Here is a 27,165-nt window from a genome sequence, read left to right on the forward strand (position 1 = left end):
ATCGTTTGGTCCTAGGACCGGGAACCGGACCGGACCGTCGGTCCGGTTCCGGTCCGGTCCAATAGAACCGGTCACTTAGGATTTAGTTTTTTTTTTTGTCAAATACTTAGGATTTAGTTCACATTTTACTAATTTTTATCAATGAATTTATATCAATGAAGTTCACTTAGAGTTTAGTTCATATTTTACTAATTTTTATCAAATAATTTATGTCAATAAAGTTCACTTAGGATTTAGTTTACATTTTATTAATTTTTTTGAAGAAAAAATATGTCGGTCCGGTCCTGTCGGTTCGGTCTGGTCTGGTTCCCCCTTGGAACCGGGAACCGGACCGTCCGGACACCGGTTCCACTTTTAGGAACCGGGAACCGGACCGGCACCCCTTAGAACCGCCCAAATAGTGTCGGCCCAGTCCGGTCCAGGCGGTTCCCGGTTTGGGCGGTTCCGTTTGCACACCCCTAGTCATCCGGTCACCAATTTTCTTCACATTTAACAAGCATATGTCAAAGCATATTCGCACGAACGTACCAAAGGACTGATCGCATTGGCACGCTATCCATTCTGTGTTACCTATGATTATAATCAGCCAAAAAAATTAAAATTGCTAGGGCTGCATCTATTAATTATTTAACTATATAATCCAATACGTTATGTGTTAAGTATAACCACATTCGGTGAAGATCGTATCAAGTATGCTCTTATTTTGTTTTTCAATAATCTTGTACACGTTGGAGCAAGATGGTCCTATAACGTTTTGCAGTGTGACGGTTTGTTATTGACAGCGTAACTATTGCCCTGGAATCAGATAACTTGCTCTTCGATCCCAAGGAAGTTGCGGCTTTTTTAAAACAGTAGATAGCTTCCAAAAGGTTCTTTATTCTTAAGTTATGCTTAATTAAACAAAAATCGTTAATGATCATAGCCAGTGCACCTACATATTAATGCAATATTATTATATTTGAAATTGATCAAGATAAACAATCGATGACATGTAATTATGATCATACGCATTGTCAATAATGTGTCTCATTTTATATCATCGATGCAACATTTCAAGGCATAATATGCGACATCATCATTTGATTACATGAACTGCAATTTATGGAATCAATTTATCTCTATGATGAAACCGCTAGTTATAAATGATTCCATATAAATCGAGTGCATTTATGTTAGTTATATAAGTAGTATTTTCATGATTAAAAAGCCAGATAAAGATAAATTATGTGTAGCTTTTGTTCCTATGAAGCAGCTACTTGTTTATAATTTTAGAACTGTGAAGTAAGTTTGTTGATTTCAGAAGGCATTTTGAAGGAAAGCATTCAAAACTTACCATGAATCATTTGGGGTTTTTTGAAAATGGAAGATTTCTTCCCATTGTATAAATCCCGAAAGCAAGGCCAAACATAATTTCGTTTCTTTTGATTAAAAGAAGAAGAAAGTATTTTTTTTTTTTGGTAAGGAAGAAGAAAATATTTTATTAAGGAAAATTATCCAAAAAGTCATAAACCTATTACACTTTTACAATTCAGTGATAAACCTTTCAATTTTGTCAATTGAATCCATTCAGTCAATTTTGACTGGAAATCGTTGATATGGACAAATTTTGATAAATTTTAATATTTTTTTCTTTTTCTTCTCTTTTCCTTCTTTTCTTTTTTCTTCTTTTCTTTTTTTTCTTTCCCTTTTTCCCTCCGCCAGCCACCGTCGGGCCTCGTCGATGGCCGGCGGCGGTCGCTAACGTTGGGCGAGGAAAAGAGAAGAAAAGAATAAAAAATTAATAAAAAAACTATAATTATTAAAATATCATTAAAATTTATCTACATCAGCACCAGCTGTACCACATAGGACGGTCGGCGTCCACGTCAGCAATTTTCGGTCAAAATTGATCAGGTAGACTCAATTGGCAAAACGCTAAAAGATTGAGAACTTAATTGGCAAAATTGAAAAAGTTTATGAATGAATTAACAAAAATGCAATAGATTTAGAATTTTTTGAACAATTTTCTTAATTTTATTAGCAGAGTAGCATCAAATAACTAAGAAAATAACAATAATTAATGACATATTTGCCAAAGATTCTGGCAGCTAAGGATGACCCATCCTCACCTTTCGTCCTACCTGAATTACGTGGAATAAACATGCACTGTCCATACACATTTGACTTCGTTTTGAAGATAGGTCGCGAAATAGTCTTTGTTTTACCAGGGAAGAAGCGCCGAAGGGGCGTGGAGTACCATGCAGAAAGAAACCGCCAGTTGCAACGATGCTACGTACGAACGCTAAAGAACGACATTTGTAAGGACACAAACATGTGCCAGACCCACGGAGGGTCGCCTTTGCTCGACACCTACGTAAACGTGTTGGGTCAACCTTAACCGATTCCTACCCCATTTGATCAGACCTGTATCACCTTTGTTTCATTTCATCAACCTCAGGTCGGTGAGTTCTCTTAAGAGAGACAGAGAGAGCAGGAGATGGCAGTGGACGATGCGTACAAGGCGAGGGCGGGCGGGAGGAACTGGCCGATGAGCCCGAGGGCGATGTCGGTCGGCAGGATCCTCCTGGCGGCGGCGGCGGGTTATTACGTCTTCTACAAAGACAAGAGGAACACGAGGGACGCGCGCACCATAGTCGGGAACGGAGTCACCACCCACGACCCACCTTCGGATGTTCGTGCCAGGAAGTGAACATATACGACTCGCATGAGGGATGTTAACCTTGTAATTACGTGTTCTGGAGTCTTGGTCAGTCTATATGTATCGGCCTTCCGACTAGAAATGATCAAGCATTAGTTTTTTTCTTTTGGGGTCAAAGATCAAGCATTAGTTAATTCAAACTGAAAGGTACATCTTTTCGCTATGCTTGCTATTACGGATGATAGAGGAGCTGAGGTTCTGATGCATGTAAGCTCCTTTCATTTTTCAATTAGAATCTCCGAGTGATTGTGACGGCTCTCCTCCGAGTCTAGATTGAAAGTTTTCGAGTCTGATTGAATCTTTCTAAAGTTTGCTGCTTTCATAGTTTTGACTTTTAGGTTCTTGAAATTAAATTTGAGAAGTGAAATGTGGAGAGTCATATATAACTAGGTCTGCATGATTTTATAAACTGAACCTTCTAGTGGTCATGATGCTCGTCGCCAGTTGCAGGGCGTTCCGATGGAGTCAACCGATACTTCACATGTGAATTTAACACAAAACATGGCCCGTCATCAACAACACACTGCCTCCATCAACCCATTCCTCTCCTTTTCTTGCTCTTTGCCGCACCATTTGGTCCCGCCGTCCCCGACCCGGACGGTCGTGTCTTCACTTTGTCTCCCGACTCGGTCCCTGTCGCCGATGCTCTCTCCCTCTTTTGATCTAATCAGAAAGAAGTAGACATGTATCTCATCCTCTTGACGGTGGCTGATCTGGCTCCGTCTGAGCCGTCACCGGAGAACGAGCTAGCGGTACCCGTCATCATCGACCGAATCGATGCTAACTCCGCGGAGGACGGAGCCAATTCTGGCCAGAGCCGCTCCATCGACAACACCCCCACGATGCCGTCGCTGTCGTGGTGGATGCCAACAAACCAACCCACTTGTCCTGAGTGGCCCCTTTCGCCCAGGGGACATTATTGGCGGAGATAGATGTCGGGGACAGGGCGAGAACCTTCCCGTTGAATACGCCCTTGTTGCGTACTTTCACTTTTCATAAACAAGAACTGTCAGGATAGAATTCAATGGCGTTCTTACGAGGATGCTGCAGCTGTTCCAAGACACATGATTCGGGGCGAGGTCGACGTTATGGAAATCTCCGAGAGTCCGACCGTCGTTAATAGTCTGTCGTTGGAGAAGAGAAGATGGTACCGAATGAGGGAGGGGGTAAAAGAATACGTGTATTTTGATTTTTTTTCTCTTGTTTCTTTTTCTTTTTTCTTGGCCATTAAAATGTAATCTCTGTAAAAGAATACGTGGGAATGGATGCTCATTGGGCGGTAGCAAAACCCTTGTCCTTATCTGTAGTCTCTGCCCATGATATGATTAACTTTTTTAATTGACTCATTTATTCATAAATAATGGTTCAAAATGATTAATAAAAAACCGTCAAAAGGACTTTAAGCCCGCTATGGAATTGACCAGTGATAAAAGCAGTTTCATGCTTCCGATTTCGATTGTGGATTAAGAGAACTCGTTTTCAAGTGGGAAATCATAGCAACAGGGTGTTGCGCTAGTTCCATCCAGATAATCGATTAGGTACCGATAGAAATAGGGACAACTGTCAGTGAGAGAAGAGAATGAGAGAAGATTGTGTATTTGATTTCTGATTGTGTATTTGATTTCTGAGTTGTGAATTTTTTCGAATTAGTGATGACTTCTATATATATACATTTAGAAAGAATCTCAGGTAACAAATATTGACAATAGAATTGGTAACCACCGGCGGAGATAATTTTGAATCAATTGCATATAATGCGGATATTTTATTTGTGCTCTGGTTCTGGCGATAACCTTTGAATCAATCTCAGATTACTTAGTGCGTGGATATTTTATTTGTGCTCTGATTTTGGTGAGAATTGGAATAACTAGTCGTAGACTAGATCAACAGTTACGACCAAACCTCTAAATTGTCAAATTGTTAAAAAGAATGGTCGTTTCGCGAGCGAATTCTTCCATCCTTTTTTTCAACTATATAAAACAAACGAGTCAGTTTTACATATTAGACTAAATCAATCAAAAGCATGATAGCCGTGGGAAAGAAAAGCGAGATCATACGTTCACAAGGGACTGCGTAGGGCAACAAATTTGATCCCTGGAGTAATTTATTAATAAAACGACATACATTTTATTTTGTGACTTATTCATTTAAAATTTTATTTGTTTCATAAAAAATGAATAATTTGAAAAATATTTTCTTAAAATTGGTTACTTCTATCGCTTACAATAATTATTATTTGCAAATTAGTAGTCTTCAAAAATATCCCTCGACTACACAAAATCCATGGTGTTAGATATGTGGGTTCTTCCCTCTCCGATCGCGCCATGTACGTATATACGAAAAACCACGTGTCCCATGCTACAGGAAGAGGCAGACATGCAAACTGCCACGTGGTGTACGACGAAGCGCGCACTTCGGTCCCTCAACACCTCGATCTCCAAACCCGTCCGACATTATCCCGAGCGAAAGAAGAAGAAGACGATCAAGAAATCGAACGAGAAGGGAGATGGCGAAGGAAGGAGATCGAGATTGGCGGAAAATGGCGGACACCCACAAGATGAGCCCGGAAGAAGTGAGGGCCGCCGGAGTCGAGGCGTCGAAGCGGCCGCCCGGATGCGGGCCCGGCGAGGTCCTGCACCAGCGTCGCAGCCTGCCCTACAGCTTCCCCGCCATGGCCGTCGCCGGCTTGCTCATAACCGGGGCCGTCGGCTACTTCGCGCTCTACGTGCTGAAGAAGCCCGAGGCCGATGCCGGGGACGTCGCCAAGGTGGCCACCGGCGTCGCCAGGCCGGAAGACACTCACCCAAGGAAGTAGCCGGCGGCGGCTCTTGATTTCGGATTCTTTTTTGTTTCTCTTTTTATCAAGAAGGTTGTATCGAAGTTAAGGATCTCAGTGCTCGCCTAGTCGCCTGTTTATGTCGGCGCAACTGTTTTTTGAGTTTTACTTGGGAGGTCGACGTTTTGTGGAAGTTGGAACATTATCTCTGCGTGAAAAACCATCGTGCCTTTATTTTTCATGCATTTTTTTTTCACAAAATTCCTTCTACCTTCTTCTTTACATAGAATACGGCCAAGTCTTTTCTATAATTTTCACTGATATAGCTGCAAAGTTTACAAACGTCTGCTCTTGAGGTCCTGACGCATTTTTTAAGACGACCAATGTGAGCAATGTGGCTGCACTCGCGACACCATAAATTACAGAAATGAAATTACAGAAATGACGGTTTATAAACATTTGGTTTAATGTTCAATGTCCTCTTTGAATTTTTAATTTGTTGAAAATAATGCCCGAATTTTGATCCAACATGTTATGTCGTTCTCGCACTTTTTATTTATTCGGTATGGTTCATGAAATTTTGTGTAGTGTTCAATGTGGTCCATGAATTTTTAAATATATTTATATAATTTAATGATTACATTGAAATAATTTAAGAATTACATTGAACATTTATCAATAATTCATGGATCACATGAACAAACTAAAAGTTTTGGGATGACATTGCACGTTGGGGAAAAATTCAAGGATCACGTTGCATAAATTTATAATTCGAGAATAATATTACACATTAGATTAAAGTTAAGGAATTATTTGTGCTATTATCCTTGAATCATATTATGATCCTCTTGTCATTGGGCTGTCACGGTCCACCTTTCATTGCAAGAATAGCTTTTACCAAAAAGCCCATTCATCTCAAGCCCATGAGCATTTTCCGTGCCCTTCTCGTTTTCGACATCCGCTCGTCACCCTCGCGTAATCTCTTCGGCAGGCGAATGCAAGTGCAACCCCCCCTCTCTCTCGAACAAGTCAAGAGTTGAAACAACCTTAAAACCCCAACCATTTCTGCTTTAAAGCCCTAAAATTTTCTCGAGCGAGCGAGAGAGAGAGATTTTTGGTGATTCCGGAGATTGAATTCGTTCGGACGCTGCAATGGAAAGCGGTCCGAGGGAGAGCATGGTGCCGGAACCGGTGCTCCATTCGGCGAAGTCCACGTTGCTGGGCCTGGAGGCGCTGCGGACCCAGCTCCCGGAGTTCCTCTCCCTCGCCGACCCCGACGTCCTCGCCGAGCTGCCTCCGCTCCAGCGCGCCCGTGCCCTGCTCGTGCTCGCCAAGGCCGCTTCCACCCTCCTGGCCGGTAACACTCCTCCCCGTCGCATTTTCCCGGCCTTCGACCTTCTGGGTTTCCTCGATGATGGAAATTTGGGTTCCGGGTCTTGATTTTGGGCCGCGCATTTCGCTGGTTTTTGGGTTTTCTTGGATAGCTGATGGCTCGGTATTTTGTGCGTGATGCAGTGAGGTTGAGGTGTAATGGCGTCGACCCGGACGGCCATCCTATCAAATCTGAGCTGGTAAGTGCTGAAAATCTCACTGGGTATTCTCTTTTTTCAGTTCTGATTCCTTGTAGATGTCGATCACAACATATTCCTGGCTCGATGGTTTATATCTGGCGGTAGAATGAGCTTAATTTCTGCGTGACTCTGGCCTCTACTTGAACTTGATTGTGTGCAGCAATTTCTTTATGAGTGCTGGCTTACTTTGTGTGATCTTCTGTTTGTTCCTTTTCGACGTTTGTAGGAGAGGCTAAGCTTGTATGAAGGCAAACTCGAGCGGCTTGTGGATTTGAGTAAAGGTACTCGCTAAGTCGCTATGTTACTGGGATTTCATTCTTTCAGTTGAGGTGGCAAATTGGTATGTTTGAGTGGGTTACCGATATTCATTCATAGTTGCATAAATACGGTCGTGCCTAATCTGATCATAAGTAACCTTTATACATGCATTTAACCGTTTAGTCTATATACATTAGGTTTCCAATTTGAGTCTTTTAACTGATGTTGTTCGGCCAAGGAAGTCTAAATAGAGCGACATTATCGCATGTGATAAGTATCTGCCGGAGCATACTCACCATAATCGTCTGCTAGTATTTCGTATCGGAATGAGAAAAAAAACATATGGGAAAAGTGAATCATATAGAAAACCAACACCAGAGATCCTCCCATCAGCCTGGCAACTATTTGACAAATGCACAATCTACGGGAGAACTCAAAAGGCAGACACCGAAGTTAATGAGTGAATGCTTTTTCACTTCCACAGAAAGTTCACTATTCTCTTCACAAAGAGTATTACTGCTTTAGGCTCGCCAGAGAAGCACTTAACCCTAGCACAAAAGCTCAATTGATGGCAATTTCTATTGATGATATTTTTTCATTCGTCGCAACATAATCGAAGGACAAATACCATGCTGAGGTTGGTTGAGTAATTGCAATGATATTTTTCTTTTTATGGTCTGAATATGATCGTCGGGATCAGGATTCAGGACGAATGAAAAAATGAAAGAGAGATCAGCTGTTCGAAAGAGAGAGTTCATTGCGAACCCATTCTAACCCCCATAAGAAGAATTTGAGCTACAAAGCTCCTGGTTTAGTTAAATTTGAGTTAAAACTTGGGTTTATGACCCGTGTTGCCAGCTCTATTCTTGTTCAATCCCCTCATTAGTACTTCCAAGAAAGTCAGATGTTAAATAATGAGTCATGGCAAAGTTTCATATTACTTCTAGAACTTTATTTTTGTCACAAAATTTTTTGTGGGATGGGATGATCAGAATTGTTTGAAATGGTGAAATTCCTTGGTGTTGTCTGCTGCTTTTAATTGTTGTGCTAGATGATTCGCCAACAATTCTACTTAGCAGTTTGCCGTGCCTGGTATTTTAGTTTTAACCTGTTTACTGTACTGTTTACTGAAGATGTACTTGCATCCTTGTTTCTTCTTCCTGAAGCTCCACTTCGGCCTTCTACTACCTTGAATCACCAAGCAGCCACCCGCTTCATCGAGCATTCTTTGCCTGATCTCACCCCAGGTATGCCTTCAATCACTTTCTTCATAGGACATCGATTGTTGCCCACAGATCGCAGTAGGTTTCATGGAGAGGTTCTTTTGCAGACCAGAGGCAGAGTATGAGGGAACTAAGTAGAGGGGCGCCAAAGAGCTATGAGAGGAAGAGGAAGTATCAGTCTCCCGGGTACCAGTCTGTTCAAGCCACCACCAAGGCATTCCTGGAGAAAGCTGCGCAGGAGCTTCTTGGTAGCAATAAAACTGGTTTTAAGGGACCTCTGATCGACGATTCAGACGATGAAGACGACCATGAGGTCATCAAGGGATTGGTGGAGATTTCGTCGGATGAAGATTGATTTTGTTGCACAGGCCCTTTTTCTTGCTTTTCTGTAGAGCGGTGTCATGCTTGTACATTGCAATCTATATCTGCAGAGTTCTTTGGTCATTCCTGGTGCTCTTTTATTTGGCCTCGTTCGCATGATTCATGCCATTCGGGTAGCCGTGCACTTCAAATACTCTGACACATCAGCTTTTAATGTTGTTCTTTCTTTTCTTTGGCCAAAACATCAGCTGAATTTTGACAATGGTGAATTTTGACAGTGGTGAGGGGTGTGGAGTATTGTAGTTAAGCGCCTTGTTCTCAATGAGATGACATGGGGATATACTTTCTTCTCTGTTTAGGATTAGAGCGTACTAAAAAGGTAAATGCTGCACAATTTCTTTCTTCTTCAGAAAAAAATATGAATGAATTGCTCAAGCCAACAGTAATACATGTTAAATTCGATAGCCTGCAAAATTCCAAAGAATGAACGAATCATGGTAAACAAATCGAGAAGGGAACATCACAATTCCATCCCATCCCCCACACAAATCGGAAATCCTGTATCTTCAACTCAAAACAAGCCCAAGCCGAAGACCGCCAACATCGAGCCCGCCGCCAAGCCCAAACCCTTCTCGAGGCCCAGTCTCGCAGCCCCACTGGTCGGAGCCACTGCCGGCCCCTCGTGCTCCGCCGGAGCAGGAGCGGGAGCCGGAGAGCTCACCCTGGCGTAGGCATTCCTGGGCGACAACACGAGGACGATCAACTTCTGGCCCTTCTCGCAGTGACCCGGGGCCCCGCTGATGAAGTAGTAGGGGCCCGACCTCTCCAGCTCCACCTTGGCCTCGCCGCCCTTATTGACGTACTGCGCCACGGGGCTGGAGGCGCTGCAGCTCAGGTAGTCGGCCCTGGTGACCTGGAGGACGGAGTCCTGGGCGGCGTCGTACTTGAAGACGAGGGCGTCGCCTATCTGGAAGCGGGAGCTCTCGGCCCAGGCGTTGAGGGTGTAGGCCGTCTCCGAGGAGGGGATCCTCCACCCGCCGCCGTTGGCGGCTCCCCCCACGACGACCTCGCTCGCTCGCGACGAGGAGACCATGCTTATTAGGAGCAGGAGGAGAAGGGCCAGCGAGAGGGAAGATGGAAGAGAGGTTGCAGAGGCTGCCATTGGAAGAGAGGTTGATGGTGGGAAAGAAAAGCTTTATCTGCTTCTTCGCCGTCGATAGTAAGGCGATGATGGTGGTGTAGGTTTTACTTGTGACCTGTGAGGGTGCTTGTGGGGGATATATATATAGCGTGGAGAGATGAGAAGTGGAACTAGCCGTTGGAGAGAGAGAGAGAAGCTGGGATGGGAATGGTACTGTACATGACTGTTTGCTGTTTGCTGGTGTGGTGGGTGAGCTTTTTTTTGTACGTTCTCGAGGTAAGGGACAAGATGGACAGATGGCGTGTCGTAGAAGAAGGTGAGGAAAGGGGAAAGATTCAACGGTCCGAAATGAGCTGATGCTTGCTCACATTTTTTTTCTTTTATGTCGGGTCGGATCGGGTTAGTTAGCGTGTTAATTTGTGTGGGTACATTTTGCAAATTTTTTTGCGCACAACCAAGTCAATCACACACACAAAAAAAGTGAATCACACAACTCGATAGAATAATTGAGGCTACATTTGGTTGAGTTTTGGGGAAATGTAAGGTCATTTCCTCAAAGATATCTGGCTTATAGTGTATTCGCTCAAAAGCAAATACCATTTGGTTAATGGCTTTTGGAGTAATTTGTTGCAATCGATGTTGAAAAAAAATGGAAATTACAGGGGGAGTTATCGTTCATCGTCTTTAAGGGCTTAGGCTACAGACTAAAGCAACACGACAATACTCTCACTATTGCCCGGGGCGAAGGAGGCGATGTCTCCCTCGACAGCCGTGGCGCCGCCAGAGAGGATCAAGCGAGGGTTGTGGGACTTGGTGGTGGTGACGTGTGGCCCATACGGGGGTCGGGGGCATCCTCATCGATGTCCCAGTAAGTTTCAAGTTTCGAAAGGTCGGAGCCGGGTACAACCACGGCTTCAAACCCATAAAACAAAAGAGCACAAGCTTCACTAGAGAACCGAGCTCGAAATTCAATTGACCAGACCAAATCGAAACCCTAGAAAGGTAGTACATCGAGGAGGGCTCTAGATATTCATGAGCTGGTTGTCATGACTGATTCAAATCATAATTCGTGAATCAGTCGCCGTTCCGGCCACTGAGGTTTCTCGATTTGAGGATAAATGAATCACGGTGATGATGGGTTCTAGGTACTTCTGAGAGAAGGCGCGGGAATTGGATTAAGTTGAAACTTGAGAACGCTGAACCAAACGCATCTCAAATTTAGAATTCTACGGATCTTATGGGTAATGTGTGGAAAGTGGCGCATCTCATCAAACCATCTTACCACTGAACATTTTTATTTACTTTACCAGTCTTTTCGATTTCATATCGTCGAATTTAACATCCGGCAATCATCGGCTTCGCAGCTAGACCACTAGAAGTTAAGAGTTAGAACGTTGAGATCTAAATGCGCTCGTTTTGCCTGCGATGCGTATGACTTAGAAAGCGAGCAAAAAGTTTTGCGCGGATCTAGACCCAGTTGTTTATACAAAGGGAAAGTGGGCCTCCTCCTTTCATCTTGTCTTTTCCACGATGTGATGGACCAACTTTCCTTATAAAAGGCTCGTCCATCGGCATTGATATAAGAAAAGCAACTATGCCCTCAGCATGCTGTCTTAACTTTTTAAAGCAAAAACTCGATACTAGATGGTCGATTTTAGAGTTGTTTAGGGTTTGCGTATTGGAACTCGAAATCAGATCGGGTAGGGTCGATTCCCCGTACGTGAAATCGGGTTTTGACCCATCCTCCCTTGGAACCGACGTGTTTTCTTTTTCTTTCTTTTTTGGGTTTCCTTTCTTCTTCTTTCTGCTGGCCAAAAACAAAACGACAATGAAATAACAATACCGGTCCGGTCTGATCTTGTGGCTGAATCATAAGGATATGAGAATTTGGCCTAACAAAAACTTTCAAGGGCCAACGTCATGTATTATATTTATGAAGTTAGACTCAATCAAAATTTGGGTCAGTTTTGTCGATTGGATCCGGACTTTGAAACCGGGAACCAGACCAATCTTTACGGGAACCACCTAGAACAGTCGAATTTGGTCCGATTCCCAGTTCAACCCAGGACCAATGCTCACCCCTATGTGACCTACAAAATTGAAAATAGTTCAGCTCATCTCCATTATCATGTCGATCTACGACTTATCTCTTGCGTATTATCTCATGTACATACATATTTGGTCAAAATTACAAGCTTTTGGCCCATTTTGCCTAAATTAACCCGAGACCATAAGCTCCCGTGTCAAAATGGAATCTTTTCGTCTCTTGTCACTTGATTTTTCTGACAGTTCAATTAACAATATATAATAAAAAATTAGGAACCTATATTTCTAGTGAAGATGAGAGTCTACAGATAAGACATTAATCCAAGTGATGTTAAAACCGATATTCATAATTTTATGAGGGGTGGTGTTAGAGACGAGCAGTTCCAGGTTCTGTCTAAGTTTCTCCTAAAACTCGGAACTTACCTATTTGAACAAATTCCCTAATTTTTAGAACCTGAAATCTATCATGCATACTCAGGAATCCGGAACCTACCCTGCCACAGGTTTTAGGGTCTACCCAAGTTCCATCAGTACTTTTAATTAAACGATTACGGTAAATCATCGCATCTAATGACCATAATTTGCTAGAATCCACTTATCACAACTCATAGTTAGATACACAAAAAATATGAAACATAAACAAAATAAAAAGTCCCAACCATAGATATCGTCGGAAATGGAAGCTCATGTCAGTGGTTTCAGATTGCTCATTCATCATCGGACATCATGGAATGTCGCAGGATGCCTGAAAGACATAAAATAAGAAAAACACAAAGACTTGCTCCACGTTCTAGGTTCCACGTCTGCTCGTTGAAACAAGTTTCCAAATTTTTGGAACTTGAAACCTCCCTTACGTACCCTAGATCTCGAACCGGTTCCGGTGGAAACCGGTCCGATTCTCGAGTGCCCGATTTCACCCCAGAACCATGCTTACCCTTAGGTGGTGTGACGAACCGCAATTGAAAAATTCATGAAAAAATGAACACTATCTTTACAAAATTAAAAATGTTACGTATTCTGGAATTACCACAAATGAGGCCAAAACAAAAAACAAAGGGTTAATACCACGAAAAACCCTAAATTGGTACACTTGTGACACATTTACCCAAAACTATTTTTTTGACCATAAAAAACCCCAAACCGGTATACATGTGATAATTTTACCCCGAACTAATTTTTAATATTATTTTTAATTTTTTGAATTTTTTATTCTTTTCTTTTTTTTTTCTTCAATTTCAACCTCTGACCGGTCGCCGGTCCGGCGACCGACCAGAGGCGGAAGCCGGCGAGGGCCGCCCTCGGTAGCTGCTGGCAAGGGCCGCCCTCGCTCGACTCGGCAAGGGCGACCCTCGCCGGATCTAGCGAGGGCGGCCCTCGCCCGGACGCCGACGAGGGCGGCCCTCGCCGACCCGGGCGAGGTTGCCCTCGCCGGATCCGGCGAGTACGACCCTCGCCTACGTCGGGCGAGGGTCGCCCTCGCTCGGGTGGGCGAGGATAGCCCTCGCCCGACGCCGCCGAGGATAGCCCTCGCCCGACGCCGGCGAGGGCGGCCTCGCCCGACGCGGCAAGGGCGGCCCTCGCCGGCTTCCGCCTCTGGCCGGTCGCCGGACCGGCAATCGGCCAGAGGTTAAAGATGAAGAAAAAAAAATAAAAGGAAATAAATAAATAAAATAAATAAAAATTCGAAAAAAATAAAAATAAATAATATTAAAATTTTAATTCAGGGTAAAATTGTCACATATGTACCAGTTTGAGATTTTTTGTGGTAAGTTCAGGGTAAAATTGTCACAGGTGTACCAGTTTGGGGTTTTTGATGGTCAATAAAATAGTTCAGGGTAAAATTGTCATACGTGTACCAGTTAGGGGTTTTTTATGATCAAAAAAATAGTTTGAGATAAATGTGTCGTAAGTGTACCGGTTTAGGATTTTTCGTGATATTAACAAAAAAAACAAAAAGGAAGGAAAAAAGAAGAAGAAATTTCACTATTTGGGCCTCTCTCGCTTTCTGTTCCTCGCTTGTTTTCCACACAACCTCCACCCCCCGCTTATAATCGCAAGAAGGCCAGAAACTCCTCTCTTAGATCTACAAGCTCCACACCCCCTCGTTCCTTCCCTTCCATCTCACTGTCCGTCTCTCTCTCTCTCTCTCTCTCTCTCTCTCGCTCTTGCTCTCCCTCTCCCACCATGGATCCTCCGAGGAGATCTTCTCTCTCCTTCCGCTCCCTCGTCCTCCCCTTCCTCTTCCTCCTCCTGATCCATGGCGCCCGCTCCTTCTACCTCCCCGGCGTCGCTCCCGAGGACTTCGACAAGGTCAGTTCCCTCCCCCCCAACCGCCGCATCTGAGCCTCCCCGGCTCGAGGCGATTTTAGGTTTTCGAGAGATGCCGTGCGGATTTCGAGAGTGCTCGCGCGGCGTTCGCGGTGGCGACGCGTTCGTCAGTGTGTGGTGTGATACCCCTCCCCCCCGGCCCGGGCGGCGCGCTTCGAGGAGCGGCTCGATCCGCGCGCTTGGTTGCTGGATCTGGTCGATTCGCGGCTTCGGCCCGCGCCTGCGATCGCGTCGCGCTTCGGATCTGGCCCTTTTTCTTTCGGATTCGCGGTCGAGGAAGTCAAGAAGAGCGTTAGGGATTTACGTTTTCTGTGTCGGCGCGGCGATGATTTGTTCTTCTTCATTTTTTTTTGCACGTGGAGAACGTGGAACGGTACTTGATTGGATTTGCCCGGTTCTGATTGACTGCCGACGCTCTCGATGGAAGGAATTCGGCAGTAGAGATGGTGAAATGGCGTTGCATTGGTGCGTTGAGCTAATAATAGAGAGCCTCTAGGATTTAAGCCGTGGAAATGGCTACGCCTGCTTACTCTAGGAGGAGGAGGATCTCCAATCCCTGTTCTTTAGGTCACTGCTGTTTGAGCTCTAGAGTAAGTCGGTGTGGGGATAGGAGTGCCATCTTGTAGCCGTGTGCGGGCGAATCCTTAGATTGGGAGGCGGACCTTGTGATGTAGTTAGTTAGAATCGAATATTCATTTGATTAGCTAGATTTTACCCTTTGGGAACTTTTGGTCGTTGGGTTCGCGTAATAAATATGTGCGCTCGCGATTGTTATGGCTGTGTAATTGAATTTATGCGTCGTGCGAGTAAGCTGTAGAATGTGATACATTTTGTTGTTTCTTTTTACGTTAGCCGTATCTTATATGTTTCCTTACGTATTGTTAGTCTGTAGTTTTAGATCTGGCGAGCGGGGGAGCAAAGATTTGGAGATGTAGACAACTTAGCTTTAGATATGTATTTTTCAGCCGTAGAGCTTCGAGCAAATTATGATGACTTATACGGTGTTTGGCCGCGAGATGATGATGATAGCTTTTAACGTAAAAACTGATGTAGCTCGATTCATTTCGTTCTGCTGGAAGGCTCGAGAAATACATTGCATGCACTGCCCATGGAAGGCTCACGATCGATCTAGACTTTGTAGAAAGAAGAAACAAAGTCACAAAAGAGGATGGAAGACGAGATTTAGTAAATGGCGTAGGTGTTAAGCATTGCGGAATCTATTTACCTAATTCTCTGCTTTTAAATCACGATGATTGCTGGTCAGAAACTTGTTTTGAAAGAAATTAATTAAATTATGAAACTTCTCTCTTCGTTTCTTTGTGTTGTGACATATTTTGGATGCATGGCCAATGTATAGCAATCAAGCCACTTGTTAGGGGGATAATTTGGTCGTCGAGCTCTGCTTCCTGGCATATTAATGTGTTTTAGCAGTGCTACTTGTGGACTGATTTTCATCGTTTGTTTTTCTTTTTGTAATTCGAATATTTTTTTTTGCTGTACTTGCATTATATGTCCAATTTAAGCCATTTTATCGAAGATGAGTAGTGATGATATGTTATATCTAAAATTCTGTTGAAACTGTGTCTGTTGCCACTTGCCATGATTGTCTTGTTGTGCTATGCAGCCTTTTTTGAGCTGTAAATATCTGTGCCTATGTTATTTTGTGCTTTCTGATATATGAGCGTTTTACTCGGACATAATCCCATGTCGACTTCTCGTTTGTCGCGTTCTAAAATGCAGGGACATCCGCTGATGGTTAAAGTGAACAAATTGACATCTATTAAGACGCAGCTTCCTTATTCCTTCTATTCCCTACCGTTTTGCCGCCCCAAAAAGATATTGGACAGTGCTGAGAATCTTGGTGAAGTACTACGTGGGGACCGTATTGAGAACTCTCCTTATGAGGTTAGTTTTGTTGTTCGCAACCTTTTATCTTGAGAATGAATTTTTTATTTTGCTAATTACCTAATGGATTTCTGCAGTTTAAGATGCGGGAACCAAAGATGTGCAAAACTCTCTGCCATTTAATCCCTGATGCAAAGCAAACAAAGGATTTGAAAGAAAAGATCGCTGATGAGTATCGGGTCAATATGTAAGGAACATGCTGAACATGCTTTTGGACCAGTCTAGCTTCTGTTATTTTCTAGAGCACATTGCTCAATTCAATTTTCTTGATGTGCTGAATGACAGGATTCTTGACAACCTTCCTGTTGTTGTTCCCTTACGGAGATCAGAGCAGGACTCTACTCCTGTATATCAACTTGGTTTTCATGTTGGGCTTAAAGGCCACTATTCTGGGGTGTGTTCTCTCATAACAGAACAAACTTCTCACTCTCTTTTTATTTTTATTTTTATTTTTTAACATAGCATGATAAATTTTTCACTTTATCGTGCACAGAGCAAAGAGGAGAAGTATTTCATCCACAACCATTTGGCATTTACTGTCAAGTATCACAGAGATGCAGAGACCGACTTAGCAAGAATTGTGGGTTTTGAGGTCAAACCCTTTAGGTTGGTTTTGCTTGCTTTTCAAATATTACTATTTGCTATGTCTTCCTCCCCTTCTTGCGAAACCTGATTTGTTTGATTTTGATTTCGTGAATAGTGTCAAGCACGAATATGAAGGGACATGGAGTGAAAATACTCGGCTAACGACGTGTGATCCCCACTCAAAGCACACAGTGGTTAACTCAAACTCTCCTCAAGAGGTTGAGGAGAAAAAGGAAATTATATTTACATATGATGTTGAGTTCCAGGTGAGGTTCCTTCCTTCAATGGTAACCTTTTCGGTGATATGCTGAAGAACTTTCGACATTGATGATTTTCTTCACTTTCCTTCATATTACCTGTATCTTTCCTGTGGAGAGTCTTTTCATTAGCTGAAGCACTTTTTGACAGTAATTAATTTGTTTTCAGTTACCTTCAATTTAATCTTTTAGATGAGAGTTGTCTATATCCTGACTCATATCTCATTATAGTAACTCCCCTCTCCTTCATTTATCTTTCAGGAGAGCGATGTGAAGTGGGCTTCTCGGTGGGATACCTATCTTTTGATGAGTGATGACCAGATTCACTGGTTTTCAATCGTTAACTCTCTGATGATTGTCCTATTTCTCTCTGGAATGGTGGCCATGATAATGCTGCGGACACTTTACCGCGATATTTCCAAGTACAACGAGCTTGAGACTCAGGAAGAAGCCCAGGAAGAGACTGGATGGAAGCTGGTCCATGGTGATGTTTTCAGACCCCCTTCCAACTCAGATATGCTGTGTATCTATGTAGGAACAGGTGTTCAGTTTCTTGGCATGATTCTCGTAACGATGATCTTTGCCATCCTCGGGTTCCTCTCCCCTTCAAACCGGGGTGGTCTCATGACAGCCATGCTCTTACTTTGGGTATTCATGGGTCTCTTTGCTGGATATGCTTCTTCTCGTTTGTACAAAATGTTCAAAGGGACTGAGTGGAAGAACATAGCTCTGCGGACTGCAATTGTGTTCCCTGCAATCGTCTTTGCCATTTTCTTCGTCTTGAATGCGCTCATATGGGGCCAGAAGTCTTCTGGGGCAGTGCCGTTCGGTACCATGTTCGCTTTGGTATTCTTATGGTTTGGAATTTCAGTCCCTCTCGTTTTTGTGGGTGCCTACATCGGATTTAAGAAGCCGGCGATCGAGGATCCCGTCAAAACAAATAAAATTCCCAGGCAGATCCCAGAGCAGGCTTGGTACATGAATCCGGCCTTCTCAATCTTGATTGGTGGAATCCTTCCATTTGGAGCCGTCTTCATCGAACTCTTCTTCATCCTCACTTCGATCTGGCTGAACCAATTCTACTACATCTTCGGTTTCCTCTTCCTGGTCTTCATTATCTTGATCGTCACCTGTGCTGAAATTACCATTGTGCTCTGCTATTTCCAGTTGTGCAGCGAGGACTATCTTTGGTGGTGGAGATCCTACCTCACAGCTGGATCCTCAGCCTTGTACCTTTTCCTCTATGCCACTTTTTACTTCTTCACAAAGCTCGAGATCACGAAGCTAGTTTCTGGGGCGTTGTACTTCGGGTACATGCTGATTGTCTCCTATGCATTTTTCGTGCTGACCGGTACCATCGGCTTCTACGCTTGCTTCTGGTTCACAAGGCTCATTTACTCGTCAGTGAAGATCGACTGATCGATGCAATGAGGGCATGCGCCGGTTAGCTTCTTCCCTTAAAAGAATGAAAAACAATGTGACTGTTCCGATCTCAGATTTAAGGCGTCTTCAAATCATTCATATGTATTCTTGCGTTTTCAATTTTGTATGTCGGCAGAACTATAATTTTTGTTATAGTGATTCTAAAATTCTCATGTCAAAGTGGTATACCCTTCTAAAATTCGTGCTCGGTTGCTTGAAGTTAAGCTTGTCTCCATACTTGCTTGATAATGTAGATTCTCTTCAGAAAGCTCGCTTTGGTTTTTCTGAGGCCTAGTCCCTGTAAACCCTTTGTTTTTCAATCTCAATTTTCGAGTGCGCTTGATTGGTAGGATTAGCGGATCTTGTTGCTGCTCTTAGTGGCTAAGTTCCATTTATGCAAACTGGTTTTCTTTTCCTTTTCCTTTTCGATCGAACTTTTAAAGGAACGCAGTCTTTTCATTAAGACAGCTCCTAAAGTAGCTTGCTGAGTGCTGGAAATTCTTATGTACCTATACATCTACAACCATTATGGACTTGAATTATGATTTCCCTATTCGTGTTTGAGGGTGGCTTGAGTTGAACTTTGAACTAAGCTTGTATTGGGGTCGAGCGTGAGCTCTCGAAATTAATCTCGAGTATCAAGAGGTATATCGAGCTGTGTATAGTTTGTCAAATATCAAAGGCATTTTTGGCATTTTCGGCATTTGCGCTACATTTTATGATTGATGCATTACAAGGGAAGAAGAATTTATTTCGAAAAGCTAACTTGCCCAGAGAGGGAGGGAACCCAGCTCGTTGTAAGTTCCTGAATATCTCCATAGTTGCCCGTCACGAGACTTTGCCCGCAACTTTTTTCAAGATACTTTGGAAAAAGAAAGAATTACACATCTTAATAAATTTACTTAAAATAGTACATTTTACATTACCAGAACCTAAGTAATGAAAGCTCAACGATTGCTCAAGGGGGCACTTTTTAATATTTTCCTTCTGTTTTGAAACATTTATCGGGACAATAATCTGTATGAGCTTTTCAAAGCGATATGCTTCGTACCCACCATTTTGAGCGAGTAGGAAACACGTCCACTAAATTTTCAATTACACGAAGCATGATTTGGTACCTAGCAAAACCAACTTCCCAATTTGCCACTCAACAATCGGAAGTGCAAATGTCAGAACAAGAAGTAGCGAAACTAACAAGCAGCAAAACCGTGTCTAAGGCCTACCAATTATTCTTTACGCGTTGAAAATTCAGTCAAGACAACTCGATTACACTATGTCACATGCTTTTCCACCAAGTAGAAATCCTTTGCAATGCTACAATAAACTTTACATGAGAGAGAAAGCAAAAAAACATAAACAACGTATTTTCAAGAAATCGGAATCCTTTAAGAAGAGATCCCGCAACTAAAAACCCCGTGCATCGACCTCGGTCCGTTTCGAATTTACTCGGGTCTGGACCCATTATTCTCCGGTTTCGTCTCTGCATCAGTAGGGCTGAGGAGACGGAGATTGCTCCCCGGCAGGTGTGGAAGACTGGATGGGTTTCTTGAACTGGACCAAGATCATGGTCATGTTGTCACATCCCTCGCCAGTCACGGTGGATGGTGCCAAACATCTATCCAGAACTCTCTCGCACACCGCAGACAGCTTGGTTTCCTGCGTTGCATGCCAATTGAAATGAAGATGCGAGATCGCGTCGCTCTGGGACAAACATCCATATGAGCATAAGCAACTTACCGACTTCAGCTGATCGTGTATGAAATCCACTAGCTGCTGGCTCGACATGCAATCCCTGAACCAAAGTGAAGAAAAATCACATGACCATCTCTTCTCCCCCACCCCCCCCACCCCCCCCCCCCCCCCCTTCCTTTTTGACCATGACATGATCATCTTAACTTCAGGTAGATGCCGATAATTGCATTTCGTATACCGCCGTGTTGTAAAAGAATCAATCTAATGACACATGAGCGCAAAGTAACCATGTTTACAAAAGCATCAACTACATGGAATCAGATAACCTTGAGATTTACATGTGAAGCATGATACTAATGGACCCTTCCTCAAATTATATCATAGAGGTTATTTGGTTTAATCAATGCAGACCTCAAATCAAGTATGTTCTATTCCATTCAGGCACCCAAAAACTCGGACTTCTTAATAATGGAAGGGGGGGAGGAATGTAAGGTAAAAATTAATCATTGAATACAATCCACAGACTACTATATATGGCAAAATCTTCTCCCTTAATGTTAGTTAAGCAAGACATGAAGAATGTCGACATATACCAGATTCCATCACATGCCAGCACAATGAAATCGTCGTTGTCACAAAGCTCCACCTAAAGATGAAACAGTAAAAAGAAAGGGTTAGAAGTAGCAACTATATAAATCCAATAAGATTAAACACTATAATGAGGCACAGCCACACCAAAGTCCTAGTTAAACACTAAATGATAACAAAGAGAAACGAAGGAACTCTAGATCAGGAAATCTCCGCAACTACCATTTTTGCAATAATGTACCTAGAAAACAAAAGAGTGATCGTTTGGAACTATACATACAGTATTTATATCTGGGTTGGCAGTTACAATTTGCTTCTCGACAGGCAAAAATTTGTTCTGCTTGAATTCCATGTCACCTGCAATATGTGGAAAATGGTATGCTTAAATTACTAAAATTGCAAAGTGGTGTTTATCAATGCCACATGCTGCATAATAAGTTCCACTGCCCGATGCGAAGAGTCAAATTTGCCAATCACACCAACAATGCGAAAAAATAGAAATGAATAGACACGAATGGAACCTAGAATCAAATACGTGATACTCACAATATAAGCATGTAACATAAAAAATCCCAAGGAGGAAGGAAGTACCTATAGCCCTGGCAAGATTCAAACTTCCATTAACTCGTCCGGCATGGATGAAACCCCCAGCTTTTATAATCCTCTCCTTTTCAGCCTCCAATTCAGGTTTATGGTCTCGAGAAAGATTGTATGCCTTTTCAAGGAGAATCCAAGATAGAATGTTACAGTTCTTATACTACCTCTATCCAGATATACAGGAGACATACTACGTCTACCAATCAGAATATCTTGACCACCACAGCAGATTTTAAGTTATATGGTGTCCTTAGTCATCCATGGTGCAGAAGTTAAACATCATTTAATAAATCAATCCAAGATAATAGATAATCTAAAAAGGCATGCAAATGCATGATGACCTTTTCCAATAAACACAAGAAAGATTTTGAGCTGTGGCTTTAAAATCCTACCTGACCCTTCCTAGATATGACACACCGAGAATCACCAGCATTCGCAACAACAAGCTGGTTGTTTCTAACAATTGCAACACAGGCTGTACTCCCAGAAGTTGGTCCAGAGAAATCAGAATGAGGCCCCTGACAAAATGCCCAAAGGACGATGTCAGTATCACTGCTGTGAAATATCAATAGAAATTTAAGTAACAGCTGGGGCTACAACGATAATGAGGAAACTCTCGATGTATGGCTTGCTGCACCTACATCCTCAAAAGCCCAATCATCAATCCGGCCGTTAGCGTCACTGCCCCTTGGAGACCATATAAGCCCTTCTATAATACCGGAGAACTTGTTTATTTTGTCCCCAAGAACAGCTAGCTCCCTCCACCCTCTTTGGCCACGCATCATCTCATCCATTCTGCAAAAGCAAAACCAAGCAATCCCAGTTTTGAACCATGATGTTTCAACAAAACTATGCACGCGAGTCTGTCTAAGATAAAATATATTGAGCCGAACTAATCATCCCGATAGAGTCTCTTAAAATTCAAACTCTGTCTTGCAGATCTCACCATAATATGATTCATCAGACATTTTCTGCAGTACAGAAGCAATACTTAGCGAACTTCCATCATCTAACCGAACACAATATGATCGAACATTTATTCCAGAAGAAGCATTGAAGTTTTCAACCCATTTTTGGTCAGAAAATTTGGTTGATGATCTTGTCCACCATTTAATTTGTTAATGAATATACTTGATTTACAAAACTCATTTCTTCAGAATTTAAGCTTTTAGAAATTGTTGCATATCATAATATTTGAGTATAGGTCGAGTGTTCACACAGCCACGTTCTGTTTTATAATAATTTTGTCTTTTACTCTATTCCCCCATTGTTCGTTTGACATAATTATGTCCACATTCTGCATATTACATGTCACACTCAACTTACATATAAGAGGCAGCACTGCGATATCTTGACTCAGATTCTGGTCTAATTTATACAGTTGTTTTTTTTTTAATTTATAGTAGACTATCCTTAAATTTAACAAACACTTAACAAGGCCAACAAAAAGTTAAATTTTGAAGTTCTATCATTTGAAGCAGCAATCCATTTTGTCTTTTGACTTGTAAACTGTTATTTACAACACAAGAATGACATGAAAGATTAGGATGCCGTGTAACCGAAGGAAGAACCGCCTGTTTGGTTACAATCAGATCATTGAGGACCTACATCTCAAATCATAAAAAAAAAATAGACAAAGCTGCAAAGAGAAAGAAAAAGTTAAGCGAGCAACTATGCTCTCCATTTCATGTGTTAACTTTAGGGAACTAAATGATTTAGCCATACATATTCTGCACCCTATCCATAACAATGCATGCTTGCACAAGAGATCAAAGTCACACAAGCAGTAACCACGTACTAAAACTCAAAAATCCTTAACCTGGTGAGAAAGTGGAAATACGAATGAACAACAACACATTCAAACTCAAATATCAATGAGCAGCAACCTGAAAAATGCCTTCTGAACAGAAGTTTTAATGTCTCCAGCTGAACAAGCCTCGTCCTTCAAAACCTGCTGGTGAAGATATTTGGCACAAAACTTGGCAACCACCTTACCTGCAAGTGATGGAAAATTGTAGCTCTGGTGTAACTATCGATCTTGCGGACAAAAAAACAGAGAGTTCAGAAAAGTTATTGAAATTGAGAATATACCAAAAGCATGTCGTTACCTCCGTGACCATCATAAACACCAAAGAACGAGGTGGACGAGTCCAGATTGGGATAGGCAGCATGCTAGCAGCAACATATACAGTAGTAGTAACTAAGCAACATCAGTAATGGCATCAGCCACCAAAAGTCATGTAATGATCTCAAAGGCCAAACGGCAAATGACGATGAATTCACTCACGGCGTCTTCCATAGTGGCACGCCACCCTTGCATTGACGACAAACCATATCTGAGCCGGTCACCCTCGCCATCTTCTGAGAATTTCTCAGTTTTGGGAGTGCTCAAGTATACTCCCATCTCTGCTTTTCACCCAAAGTCAAACACATCAGGGGGTTGTAGATTGTCACTTCCACAAACTAATTATAATAATGGCTGCAACCAGTAATCAGGACCTCTTTTTATGGTTCAAAACTCTTAAGTTCACATGATTCAATCCCTTGTCAAAAGCCATAGAGAAATTTTACTTAAAAAAGCTTCCTTGCTAAAAAAAGCTTCCTTGCTAAAAAATAAGAAGCGATCTTGTAGCTCCTCAGCTCTCCCGGAAATATCACTATTCACACAATTTGAGAAATGCGATGCTCGAGACAGCACTCGTCACCGAACACGATCGCTTGGAATGGAAACATAAAAGAAACGGCAAATAAAAACAAAAAGAGTCAAATCCTCACACAACAGAGCAAGACCCAGAAGCGCCCTGCACTACACCCACGTATTGTTCCCAACTCAGGGCGAAGAGACAGACCGTATGAGGTAAAAAGACACGCGGATCACACCAGTTACCGACCCAGAAGCAGAGACCAAGGCCTCGTGTACGGCACCCACTTGACTTACACGCTTGATCGAGCTCCGCACAGGGTCCAGAAGTCCAGAGCGAAACGCAAACAAGACGGCGAGGCGAACTTTCCGCGATTCAGCCCGAGAAAAAGCAGACGGATTTTCCGACGAGTCAGGAAGATTCAACGAAGAATTAGGTTTGGTGGGTGGAGAGAGAGAGAGAGGAGGGACCCAAAAAGGAGACAACTTTAGCAAAGCGCCATGGAAGGCGAGGAAGACCCAGGAGGAAGAAGGGAGGAAGGAGATGAGAGGGCCCTCCTTTTTTGTCCGGCAACGAGCGCGTGGGGCGGTGTGGGGGAAGACTGTTGATCAACTTGGAGACGTGTGTAAGCGAAGTCGAAGAAGAAGCGCTCTGTCTCTCTCTCTCTCTCTATTTCTCTGTCTTTCTGTCAGACCATGTTGTAGTAAAGCGACACGTAAGATAAGAGGTTACTCTGTTTCTGGCCATTGAACCTATCCACTTCCAGATTTTCTTTTCCCTGACCTTTGTCTGTCCCACTCTTCTCTTTTCCTCTTTTAGGATATGCTTGCTCAGCTAAAAATTTCCCCAATAAAAAGAAATCATTTTCCATAAAAATTACTTTCAAGGAAAATCGGTTTCGTTTCTTTTCATTTCTTTTGATGGTTTGAAGAAAGTGATTCCATTCCTATTAGGAATGGAAGTCATATTTTCCCGATCTAAGCTTGTTTCTTTCTTTCGATACATGGAAAAATGATATTTTCTGTAGATCGATTAATTTTTCGTTTCGAAACATGGATGAAAAATATTGATTATATTTATTTCAAGCTAATTTTCGACTCACGTAACACTCGAAATCGGCACTGTCGTGATGCATTTGATCCGCACGACGAATGACCGCAAGTCAGACGAATCCGATGTGAAGAACGGCAGATCCGACATGAAAAATCTACGTGTATCAATTCGTATGTACTTTAACAGATGGTAGATTTGAGTTAAAGATATCAATTTGAGATATTTTTTCTTTTGTGAGACGAAAATTTGAGTTTTTTATGGGACGAAAATTAATTTAGAGGTAAAAGTGTCATACGGGTATTAATTGGAAATTTTTAAAGGTATAACTCCCGATAAAAATAATCGGTAGAATTATTATACCCATAATGTGACATACAGTCAATCAGTCATAGTTAAGGTCCCAAGAAATGCATTTATACGTCATTTAATATGCATATCGACTTTTTAAATCAAATTTAATATAATTAGTGTTGCTATTCTTTTCTGAAAACAGAGTAAACTGTTATATACTGCGGAGTTATTTGTTTTGCTACACTTTTTAATATACATATATGAGTGTATGTTTTTACTAAATAATGTTGCTTATTGAAGTTATAACAAAAAAAAAAAAGAAACTACCCCAAAATACCCATTTCTTGGTTAATTCCAAGAACAGATTTTCTCTTTCTCTTCTGAATTTTCTGTAATCAGGATTTGAATCCTAGTTAGTCTCTAAATCACAACGTTTGGTGTCCAAGAATTTATCCCCAAAAGCTTTTTTTGGACATGTTTTTTTTTTCCATCTTCCCCACAAAATTCAGTTGAATGACTGGATTTGGCCAGAGTTTAGCTCGTTTGAACACGGAAAGAAAATGGTTCTCTATCTTTCTCTGGGCTAACTGGAAAGAAAGTGATTGGAGCACAAGCATCAGAAAGGGAAATTTGTTGGACCTCTCCTGAAAATTATGTGTTTGAGCCACACGCTTTGCCTAGATAACTGCTGAAAGCAGAAAAGGAAGAACTTTCTCCGATGTCGAATTCACACGGATCTCGCTTGCACGTCAACTCTTGGACCAGAGTTCATTCTTGTGAAAACATTGTGAGCAGCAGTAAAAGGAATATCTGTCACCGTATCATCTTGAGCAGCGATGGGTTTTGCTTCAAGAAATTGGTCTTTTTCAGCATCTTTTTCTGACTTTCCGTATACTTCCGGAGATAAATCTGGGCTCGCACGTCACCGCCAGACATTACTGCCCTATCAGGTTGTGGTCCAGATTCCACTTTGTCCACGGCCTTCCAAATGCTTCTGTCCATTTGTGTGTGACAAAACGTATTCGGGACAACCCAACAAGAGCCTATCAGCAGCAACCCCCAATTCAAGAAACAGAACGCATGAAGCATTGTATTCTCTACAAGTTCAGCAATTTTTAATTTCAAAAAATCGCGTGATTGCTTCTACCTAAAACGATAATGAATTTGCTCATGTGATCGCCAGATTTGGATTTTGTTGCATTGGTAAGAGCTCCACCGTGCGGGGATACAGTTAATTTTTGGGGGGTTGCTATTAAAGGTGGTCTTTTTTAATGGGGGGTTAGAGATCGATGGGCTGCATCTGCAAAAGCAACTGTGTAATAATGTGAACGAAATCATCTTTTTGCATTGGAAAGGACAAGATTGCCACGAAGGCCAAAGGAGCGATGTTGAAAGTTATCAGCACCTAAAGAAGTATTAATAATCTGGTACTAGTTAGGTGGGACATCAACTTTACAGGCAGATTGAATAGAAATGAAGTGGTACGAAAAGAGGGAGAGAGAGAGAATTCAGGGGTCACTCTTATTCTGTGTGCTCAGAGTGCCATTTCAGTCAAAGCCAAATGAATGGCTAGAGCATGGCGGAGTCACTGAGAAAAGTCATGTGTGGGATCATAGAATATTGGCATTTCTATGTGCTGATGGATGAACCAAATTTGACTCGTCTCCCAACAGGAAAATATCCAATACTAAAGAGACAGGTGGAGGCGGAGGTGGAGGCGGAGGTGCAGGTCACTTGGACCATATGGGCACTGTGATTGATTTCAAGAGCT

The 27,165-nt window shown here is 42.4% G+C and overlaps 4 protein-coding genes across 8 annotated transcripts; 2 read left to right on the forward strand and 2 right to left on the reverse strand.

Annotated features, from left to right (window-relative positions):
* Positions 1-6,503: 6,503 nt before the first annotated feature.
* On the forward strand, positions 6,504-9,154 carry LOC115685315 (uncharacterized). The gene is made up of 5 exons (XM_030610356.2): positions 6,504-6,831; positions 6,990-7,045; positions 7,272-7,326; positions 8,470-8,550; positions 8,634-9,154. Exons 1-5 carry the CDS (start codon positions 6,627-6,629, stop codon positions 8,879-8,881), a joined length of 645 nt encoding a protein of 214 aa, XP_030466216.1. The 5' UTR covers positions 6,504-6,626; the 3' UTR covers positions 8,882-9,154.
* Positions 9,155-9,278: 124 nt separating this feature from the next.
* Positions 9,279-10,104, reverse strand: LOC115685316 (early nodulin-like protein 14). The gene has a single exon (XM_030610358.2). It carries the CDS (start codon positions 10,007-10,009, stop codon positions 9,419-9,421), a length of 591 nt encoding a protein of 196 aa, XP_030466218.1. The 5' UTR covers positions 10,010-10,104; the 3' UTR covers positions 9,279-9,418.
* A 4,060-nt stretch (positions 10,105-14,164) lies between these two features.
* LOC115685318 (transmembrane 9 superfamily member 8-like) lies at positions 14,165-18,711 on the forward strand. The gene is made up of 7 exons (XM_030610360.2): positions 14,165-14,344; positions 16,103-16,267; positions 16,345-16,454; positions 16,553-16,661; positions 16,761-16,873; positions 16,968-17,118; positions 17,371-18,711. Exons 1-7 carry the CDS (start codon positions 14,219-14,221, stop codon positions 18,526-18,528), a joined length of 1,932 nt encoding a protein of 643 aa, XP_030466220.1. The 5' UTR covers positions 14,165-14,218; the 3' UTR covers positions 18,529-18,711.
* Positions 18,712-19,718: 1,007 nt separating this feature from the next.
* On the reverse strand, positions 19,719-24,661 carry LOC115685320 (probable protein phosphatase 2C 11). Of its 5 annotated transcripts, none has more exons than XM_056310490.1 (11): positions 24,368-24,661; positions 23,696-23,814; positions 23,517-23,580; positions 23,295-23,403; positions 22,050-22,203; positions 21,801-21,926; positions 21,403-21,526; positions 21,092-21,168; positions 20,817-20,869; positions 20,269-20,323; positions 19,719-20,187 (listed from the first exon to the last, which is right to left on the reverse strand). In XM_056310490.1, the coding sequence occupies exons 2-11, from the start codon at positions 23,810-23,812 to the stop codon at positions 20,017-20,019; spliced, it is 1,050 nt and encodes a 349-aa protein (XP_056166465.1). In that variant the 5' UTR covers positions 23,813-23,814; positions 24,368-24,661; the 3' UTR covers positions 19,719-20,016. The 5 variants fall into 5 exon arrangements, with proteins under 5 accessions (XP_056166465.1, XP_030466228.1, XP_030466225.1 ...); XM_030610368.2 differs by having other exon boundaries at positions 24,347-24,661; XM_030610365.2 differs by having other exon boundaries at positions 24,300-24,661.
* Between the last annotated feature and the right edge of the window lie 2,504 nt (positions 24,662-27,165).

Source organism: Syzygium oleosum, unplaced genomic scaffold, assembly GCF_021117445.2.
Source record: "Syzygium oleosum isolate NSW1041296 unplaced genomic scaffold, Sole_v2.1 Sole_v2.04, whole genome shotgun sequence".
In the NCBI taxonomy this organism is placed as follows: Eukaryota; Viridiplantae; Streptophyta; class Magnoliopsida; order Myrtales; family Myrtaceae; genus Syzygium; species Syzygium oleosum.

Coding starts and splice junctions, on each gene's coding strand:
- LOC115685320 (XM_056310490.1), bottom strand. CDS start 23,812: ATGGGAGTATACTTGAGCACTCCCAAAACTGAGAAATTCTCAGAAGAT. Junction 21,927..22,049: donor ATGATTGGGCTTTTGAGGAT/GTAGGTGCAGCA, acceptor GCATTTTGTCAG/GGGCCTCATTCTGATTTCTC. Junction 21,527..21,800: donor TCATATCTAGGAAGGGTCAG/GTAGGATTTTAA, acceptor CTCCTTGAAAAG/GCATACAATCTTTCTCGAGA.
- LOC115685316 (XM_030610358.2), bottom strand. CDS start 10,009: ATGGCAGCCTCTGCAACCTCTCTTCCATCTTCCCTCTCGCTGGCCCTT.
- LOC115685318 (XM_030610360.2), top strand. CDS start 14,219: ATGGATCCTCCGAGGAGATCTTCTCTCTCCTTCCGCTCCCTCGTCCTC. Junction 16,268..16,344: donor TTGAGAACTCTCCTTATGAG/GTTAGTTTTGTT, acceptor GGATTTCTGCAG/TTTAAGATGCGGGAACCAAA. Junction 16,874..16,967: donor TTTGAGGTCAAACCCTTTAG/GTTGGTTTTGCT, acceptor TTTCGTGAATAG/TGTCAAGCACGAATATGAAG.
- LOC115685315 (XM_030610356.2), top strand. CDS start 6,627: ATGGAAAGCGGTCCGAGGGAGAGCATGGTGCCGGAACCGGTGCTCCAT. Junction 7,046..7,271: donor ATCCTATCAAATCTGAGCTG/GTAAGTGCTGAA, acceptor CGACGTTTGTAG/GAGAGGCTAAGCTTGTATGA. Junction 7,327..8,469: donor GCTTGTGGATTTGAGTAAAG/GTACTCGCTAAG, acceptor TTCTTCCTGAAG/CTCCACTTCGGCCTTCTACT.